Source organism: Magallana gigas, chromosome 10, assembly GCF_963853765.1.
Source record: "Magallana gigas chromosome 10, xbMagGiga1.1, whole genome shotgun sequence".
In the NCBI taxonomy this organism is placed as follows: domain Eukaryota; kingdom Metazoa; phylum Mollusca; class Bivalvia; order Ostreida; family Ostreidae; genus Magallana; species Magallana gigas.
The window spans coordinates 17049618-17058894 of record NC_088862.1 but is presented as its reverse complement, the minus strand read 5'-3'; the positions used below and the strand labels follow the sequence as shown (position 1 = coordinate 17058894).

The window sequence follows — 9277 nt, the reverse complement described above, 5'->3', positions numbered from 1 at the left end:
TCTTAAAAAAATCAATGTAAGCACTGATGATGTTCTTTTTGCAAAGAAGATGTAGAAACAATTCAACATGTATTTATTAAATGTTTAGAAATACTGCCATTATGGAATAAACTCAGCATGCATATCTATTGTAAAACTACAAATAGAATTGGATTTAATGTTAATAATGTAATATTTGGTGAAATACCTCTAAATCAGGGTAACAAAGTTGTAAACTTTGTAATTTTGTATACCAAACAGTATATTTTTAACTGTTTGAAACAAAAAAAGATCCCTCACTTAAAGGGACTATTACAACATATCTATTTCAAATATAAGGTTGAAAGATACATATCAATTAAATCATGTGAAATGTTAAAATTGACAAACAATGGTCAAACTGGAAAAATATTTTTGAAATTTAATTCTCCTGTAAACAATTAGAATGTGTTTCTGATATTTATGTGTGCAAGTGTATGAAAGGGTGTGTGAGCACCAATAAATATTTGCTTTGTCTCTTTGATTCCTTGTAATAATTATGAAAATGACAATAAGAATTTAATTAAAAAAAAAAAAAAAAAAAAAAAAAAAGTATTGTATAAATATGGTGGGACATGGTCTAATAAAACGGTCATTGGAACAATTAAATATATAAACAATTACAATAGAGAAGAGAGTGAAAAAAAAAGATGAGCAAAGGGATAGAAAGAGAGAAAAAAGTAAGCAAAGAGGAAATATATGGGAAACTGTTATTATATCACTGATAAATAATTGAAAAATAAAGTACGAGTTTTCGTGAATGTTGCAGAATAACCTTCGAGGTCGAGGAATGTTGTTTTGAAATTGTTTATATTTCAAACAACATTTCGAGACCGAGGAGGTTATCCTGCAACATTCACGATAACAAGAACTTTATTTCTATTCTACTAACAGCCCAGTATTTCTACAGATCGTTCCTCCTCTGATCTGATAATTTACTGATGACGTTCGTGGTATTTTGGAAAATAATGCCCAAAATAATGCCCACGGCATCTCTTTGATCTCGGCTAAAATTGTAGTAGAATGTACAATGATCACATGTATTATACCATTGTAGAAACAATTTCGAATGGTTCCGTTGCATCAGAACAGTTCTTTCATATGCTCCTTAAGTGTCACACGTGTAATAACGAGTTCGACGAAGGAAAAAAGCATGCTCGTCTACTACCTTGTCTGCACTCTCTTTGCTTCGAATGCCTGAACAAGACCAAAGTCAATGATCAGCTGCAATGTCCAACCTGCAATGTCAATCACTCCGTGAGTAACGTTGATGAAACATGTCCACGTGATAACACAAGACGTGACCTGATGGATTTTGTCAAGGTCAAACATTCGCTCATGACTGTTTGCTGTAGTGTTTGTCCTTCCGAAATTGCAACTCATAGATGTATGCAATGTGCGGAGTTTCTGTGTAATGAATGCCAGAAGGCACATAAGCGTGTCAATGCCACTAAAAACCACAGCCTGTTTGAATTAACCGAGCTTAAGAAGTCCAATAATGTGGAAGCTTTTTGCCGACCATTGATGTGTAGCAAGCACCCGGATAGTGCTTTAGATAACTACTGCACTAAATCAACTTGCCAAAAACCTGTTTGTGTTAATTGTGCCATTGACAGTTGTAGAGAGGCCAACGATCACAAAATTGAAAATATTGACATCGTTGCAAATGCAAAAAGGCAGCTTATGAAAGATCAGATATCCAATACCGAGGATGTAAGTAAACAAATACAAAGCATAATCAATGAGATTAAGGATGAACAGAATAAAATGTTACATATGGAGAAGTCAGTGGAGGATGAGATTGATAAAACATTTCACAATCTAGAGCACATTTTGTGGAATAGGCACGCAAATTTAAAGAAAACCCTGAAAAGCAATGTTTTGAGCAAACAGAGTCATCTGAAAGCACAGGAAGACAATCTTATGAGAATGAAGTTAGATATTGAAGAGTCCAACAAGTTTGCAAACCAGACACTTTCTTCTCCCAGCGCGCCAGCTCTTCTTCAGGTAAGGATGTGTTGATTGACCATTTAAAATTACCTTAAAAAAGGGATATACATTTGTCCTAGCTCTTTGGACTAACACGCAATTGTATAAGAAAGGAATTACAAAGTTCCAGCTAATCAAAAAGATTGTTTTAAGTATTCAGATAACCATACATCCCCACAGATTGGAACTTGAACCAAAATACCGTATATCCGGTAATTTTTGCGGTGATCTAATTTTCGCTTTTTTGGCGACCCCTTTTAATTCGCAAATATTGGAATACACAGTTACTATATCCTGTATCATTTCCTATAAGAGACTGCCGCAAATTTAAATTGTTATAGATTTTCCCGATTTTCGCAAAATTTGTGACACGCGAAAAAAACCCTGATTTACGGTATGAATGAAAAACAGTTAATAGCCGAATATATTTATATAAGACTTCTTTACAATGTCGAGGAGTATGTTTCTTTCTTTATTTGACAGGTGTACCCGACAATTCAGAATAAATTGAATACTCTTGTCACACAGTACTTTGACAAGAAACCACACGAGATGGCTACATTTGGTTTCAACGCCAAGCGTTTAAATTTAGAATTTCAAACCAAGCTCGTTCAGATGGCCAATGTATGGTCTGTCTCAATTTTTCCACCAAACTGCAGGGTTGAGCATGTGGACTCATTGGAAGAGAATAAATCAGCAACTTTTCACGTGAAACTAAGAGATTTTCAAAATCTGACACCGTTTAAAGAGAGAGGATTAAACGAAACCAATATGGATGTGGTTGTTAAGGATCCAATAGGTTTGTTTATTTTTTTTATATAATGGATAGTAAAGATGTGACATATGACCTTAATCGAAAAAAAATGAATATCATCATCACAATTGTGAGGTTTAAACTTTTATCATTTTCGTTCTTTGACAGCTTTGTATCTGAAATTTCAAAACCCCCAAACTAATATGTCGCTTTTGTAAATTTTGAGGAGTTCTGCCATCCTACAATGTATACATATGCAATAAATAACCATTAACTTTAAATTTTCAGCTCATTGAAATATTAATGATTTTTACATAATTCTGACTGTGCTGTCTTTTTTCAAATATAAGTGGCAAATAAATGTTTAAAACTCTTGGTAAAGTTAATAACACCAATGAAAAAAGAATTACTTTCCGTGGTGTATCGCCTGTTGAATTAGAAGGTTTTATTGTTGGGCATGATTATTTTCATGATAGAACATTTTATTTATGCAGCATTATGCAGTACCTTAATGAACTGTGCTGCATTGTGTTTTTACAAAATATTTTTATTAAATATTCGCTTTTAAATTGTAATGAATCTTATAATTACCAACAGACCTTTCTGAATTAATGTCTGATTATTCAATCATCATTAGCGAACATAAGTTAATTGACCACCTAGTACAATTTCGAGGCTTGAATAACTCTGACTTGTTTGCAAAGCATCCGATTTGTAATAAGTACAGTTGTGTTAACCAATTTCACTACTTAACTCATTAGAGTGTGGGTGTCACACTGAAAACGTATTATAATTGTACTATGGCGACTTCTAATTTTGACCATGGTAAAGCAACGCGGCCATCGTAAAACCCCTTGTGGAGAACCCTGGTATATATGTAAATAAATTGGCAAATGTTCGCTTTGTTCACAGAAATTAAATTTTGCTCATTTAACATTCTGTTTATTTTTCTTAAAGCTTTGTAAAATGATTTGTAAATGGTTTATATTTAAATGGAATCGTTTGCATTTAGATTAAGATGGCTTAATTCATGGAGCAGAACAGTAGACAGTTTTTGTTTATTTAAGATCTTAAACCAGCACCATGATACTGGTATATTTAATAACATCTTATTGGGTTTAGAATAAGGAAAACAATATAAATATTTCATGCAACGAAAGTGAAAAATAACAAAAAAATCTTTTTTTACCCTTTTCAAATGGAAAAACGTAATCTCACTTACTGCAAAAATTTCTAGCTGCTTTTTAGTTATTCCTCTATTGTCTAAATTTAAAACTTTATTGACATCAGGCAACGAGACAAAATGTTGGACAGAGATGAAAAAAGGAAGTACTGACGAGCTTGAGGTCACCGTGAAGCCAGCCATGGCTGGGAGACATGCTCTAGAGATCAGAATACTGGATAGAGTGGTTGTCAGCAAAGAGTTTGAGAGCAAACCAGGTAAATGTTCTATAAATGTGCTACATATATAGTGTACAAGCATCTACATATAATACAGAGGCCAATTCATTTCAACCTAATTCAAATATTTTATAAAAGCACCAAGCGTATTATATTTGATATGACGATTTGCATTTGAAGTTGAGGTGGGAGGGAGCAAAGAGGAAGCATCTTTTCAAAAAGTGCAAACGTTAAAGAGGAACTTCCCGAAACCAAAGGAACTAGCACCACTTGGCATTCAAAGTAAAAACATAATGATTGTATTTAAAGAACACTGTTTTAACTTTTTCGTGGCATTACAGGTGTTATACGTTTATTTATTGCCATCGCCGGGCCAGATTTGGCATTCTACTATCCAGTTGTATTATTTGCAAATAATCTCTATTTAATGTATTTTAGAGCCAGACATGACATTTGACCAAGACATGGCGCACAGAGATGTTTACGTTTCTGCTGACGGGAAGGTTTTCAAAAACATCTCTGCTGAAGAGCAAAAGGAATTCGTAACAGGCAGCAGTCGTTTCCAAAAATACAAGGGTACTCTCAGTTTAAAAGGCATACGATATCCTGGGAAATATTATTACGCGATCAAGATGAACATTAAAGTTAAAAAACCTCTGGATATAAGTAATCTTGTCTACGAGCTCGGGATCGCTAGGAAGTCCAACATCGGGAAAACTTTGGTTGTGGAGGGGCACAAATTTGCATGGTCAATGATCGGGGCCCACCATGTGGATTGTGATTCTATATGTCTGCACATTGCAAACAAGAACCATTTGCTGTACCACGAGGTTCTATTATTGAACGAAACCGGAAATACTATGGAGAGAGTATTTGGATTCCTTCTGGACACCGAGTTTGGCCAATGGAAAGTCTTCGATCACAAGATCGAGAAGGAGATATGCGTGGTGGAGTCTGTTGATTGCTCCGAGTTTTTGTATCCAGTTGTTGCTGGCTACAATCCAAAAAATGTGGAAGTTACCGCTACCTTTATGGAAGTGTAACATTAAAAAAACTAATGAACAGAAAAACAAAGTTTCTCTGAATGTGATTAAAAATCAACTACATTTTCGTCAAGATTAATTGAATTAATGTTAACTCTCATATTATTCTTTGACTTTTAGTTATAATTCATAAAATGGTATTGATTAAATGATTTATAATGAAATTAGTTCCTTACACAATTCTGTATATTCTTTTATCATGTATTGTGCGTGAATATCTTTTATTGTTATCTAATTTTTATTTTTCACTAACTGAAATTGTAATGTTTTTTTTTCTTTTGTGTATGTAATGTTATTAATACAGATTTTTGAAGAGAGAGAGAAAGAGAGAGAGAGAGGAAGGGAGGGAGCATTTGTTTATTGATATTTGCACACATGTTTATGATTTTAAAAATAGGACTTATAATATTTAAGATTGTTATGGGAAACTAATATTGTATTGTTATGTACAATTATCATGTAAAAAGATATAGAACATATATAAATGTTTCTTTTTTTAAAAATGCAAATGCAAGTGTTTGAAATGCCAAATCCAATAAATAGTTCTAAAAAGAAAAAAAAAATACAAAACATTGCTATTGTAGATATATCTATTTACATGCAAAGGTATTTTAATTTTACGTTTCAGATATATCTATTTATAGGTATGTAGATTTAATCTTGATGAAAACTACCCTGTTTTAGTGGTCCGATTTTTTTTTGGTAGTATATATATTGTTATTTAATGATTTAGCCCATGTGTGATATGTTTGTTTTACTTGGTATTTTTTTAAATGAAAAAAGGCGGGAAGTTCTGTATAACATGTTATACATTTACAACACGTAGCGAAGCGTTGTATGGTATTCGGGTTGTTTTACCGTGTATAGATTTGGTTGATTATAATTACTTAATGTTTGTTTATCTGTATTTATCTCTTCTGTCTAAATAAAGTGTGCAACACGTCTTGTTTTTATTTAGTTCGTTCTTTGCTAAATAGAAATCAAATCAATATTGAAATTTGTCTATACGGGTCATACGTTATAAAAAATAATGTTATCCTAAGTGTAGTCGTATTAATGAAGATGGAAAAACTAAATGCATCGTATGGAGTGATATGCAAAAGTATTATGATTTGTATGTTATAGGACGGGTCAGGTCAGAATCACACTCTAAATAAGTTTACCGTGTTCTATGTTGTTGTAATTTATTTCCCAGGTTCTTTGTGATTTGGGATTCTGCTTGGTTTTACTTTTAAGTTTGATAATATCTATTTCACCTTTTACACCTTTAAATGCATTGTAAATAAAAGTAAAACACCAGTTTCAACATACAACAATATTTATTAACGACTTTATCCCCCCCATCACACGGCTCTTCCGAACACGAAGGACTGGCAGAACGCAGAGAAGTGTTTAGTTAAGCTAAGCTAAGGTCTTCTTTTAAGGTAATTTTCTTTCAAATTCGGTCATAAAATGTTTAATTGAAATTTATTTTAGGTTTAAATCATAAATTTATGATCATTAAGCTTTCTAATGGTACGATGTTCTAACAAATCGAGAAAGAAATTTTTCCTCTGCAGGTGTTTTAAGATCAAAATTATCGAAAAGTTTTGTAAACAAATACTTAATGTAACAAGTGTGACCGTTCAACGTCATTTTAAAGAATACAAATCTGTCAAAATCATAAATCTACATTCTCTTTACTCTCATTATCTTAACTTTGTAATGAATTATGAGCGTTTAAAGGGAACAGGGTTAATAAGAATTGGATTGTTCTGCGTTTTGCAGAGTCCTCCGCGAGCCGTATAATGGGAGTATTGATAGAAAATCAAAACAAATCAAAAACAAAATAATGATAACAATTCTAAAGTCCTGCCGCATCACTTTCAAAACTCCCTATAAAAAATCTCTACCAAAACTACCATCAAAGTCATTAAAAATCACACATCCTAGCATACGGGCACGCTAGCCAACCTAGACTAGGAGAAGGCGTATGATAAAATACAAATACAACCTATGATGATTGAACATATGTAAAGGATTATTATTGATCTATATGTCAAAACGACGAATTGTAATTAAAAAAGTGGATATTAAAAACTGTCAATGATGACTTTTATTACACAAAGTTTATTTCTTTGCTTATTACTGCCTTAAATATGCTATAAGTGTCTAAAGGGGATGAATATTGTCACCTAAATGTAAATGAGATTTTCATGCACTGTGTGTTTGTGTCAATATTTTGAAATATGTGCAAAATTAAATAAACATGTAATGAAATATGTAATATGTATTTATCATTCCAACACAAAATTTTGGAAATGTTATTCCAGTCACAAATTGAAAAGTTCCCAGGGTGTTTGGGCCTTGGGACTTAGAAACGATAACTTTTACCTGAGGAACTTTCACACCAAATAAAATGTTTATTTTTTCTGTGTGTTCAATTGCAATGATTTTTATTCAATGAAATACATTTTCGTATAACTTCAAGCAGCTTTCTCAGATGATTTGTCAACAGAGTGAGAAGATACGAAAAATTATATTTAGGGGAAATACTAAAAAAATTGCAATAATAAGAGTTTTGAATGTTATGTAATGTTATATATTTTTTACGTGTGTGAAGAAGATATCCATGACAAAAAAAAATCTTTCAATTTGTTAATAGTTAACTTTTTAAAATTTATCGTAGAAAAGCACGAAAAAACAATATATATATTTTTTTATTAATACTTATAGTATCACTATCATCATTTAAATATTTGATTGGTTAATGTTTTATGGTCGTATTAGGTTAAGGGTATTTATTTTTATCATAAGATAAATATAAAACGTCAAGTGCCATGCATATACTAATTTTAACTTCACTCAAACTGTTCAGCATTGATAAAGTAGTCATGACCTTGTTGTAATTTGTTACATGCATACATCAGTGAAACGATCAAAAACAAAGCAATTAAAGTAGAGGAACTGAAAGTAAACAGAAAAACTTCTGAATAATTGGTTATAAATGAGTAACTTTTTAATTAAGTGATCATGGCTAACCCGGCCTGTACAAACACACAAGATATTCATTCGAAACAGACAAACAACTTAGAACTGACTCAAATTCTCAATGAACAGAACAGTATGTTTACCAAAAACCCCCCAGAAGTATTTCACTTCAAACGTCTGTTCAATAAATATCGAACACGGAATTGATGATCAACAACTGGTCTTAATCCACTGTCACTTTTGGCGATCTGCAACGAGGTACTTGTAATTAGTCTCAACAAGAATGAAAGATAACAATTTTCTTTGTAAGAAATTTGTTTGTAGAAAGAAGACATTCAGAAATAACAGAACTGATATAAAATTTATCGTTGTATGCGCATGTAAAGTTCCAACATGTGTTTTGTTACATTTTAAATGTGACAACATTAGTTATAAATTATTTACACATAGTTTGTATCAAAATATACCCAGCCAACACTACTGTTATAAAAGTTTCAAGATAAAGAGACTGATTATTGTCGTGATTAACAAATTTATGCAAATCAACGATCAACGCCATAGTTTTCGTTTTGTCAAACTGGGAATTTGCATTACTTTTTCCACGTATACTTAAAAACATATTAAAATGTAACCATTTTATATTATGGTATTATGTTTAAAACCCCCCCGGAAAAAAACCTCTGCAACACCATGTGCTGAGATTGAAAAGACAGGGAGACAAAATGCATCAACGATGAACATGATATCAAAGTACTGCAAAACATGTTAAAATTATTTACTCTACATATTGCGTGATCGGAGAATACATACACGTATCTGATACTAGGTCGATGCCTAAGATGTGTTAATTTCCTAAAACAGAAAACTATCGCAAAAAACAATTCTGCTGGTAAGTGGCAGATGTACAATATTTCATTAGATTATTCATTTTTTGTCGCTGCCGATAATTTAACGATAACATGAAGATATTTGATTTTATACTAAATGTTTAAAGAACAAGGTACAGTTTCTTTTAATATTTGCCCTAAAATTCCAAAGTTCTTTAAAATCTCATGAAAACACACATATACTATCTTGAACATATGTGTATATGAAATTCTAA

General features: G+C 32.0%; 1 protein-coding gene across 1 annotated transcript; it reads left to right on the top strand.

The window, feature by feature from the left end:
• The first annotated feature begins 1041 nt into the window (after positions 1-1041).
• Positions 1042-5205, top strand: LOC117683894 (E3 ubiquitin-protein ligase TRIM45-like). Its single transcript, XM_066072632.1, has 5 exons — positions 1042-2025; positions 2491-2806; positions 4052-4201; positions 4343-4444; positions 4601-5205. Exons 1-5 carry the CDS (start codon positions 1042-1044, stop codon positions 5203-5205), a joined length of 2157 nt encoding a protein of 718 aa, XP_065928704.1.
• The last annotated feature ends 4072 nt before the right edge of the window (positions 5206-9277 follow it).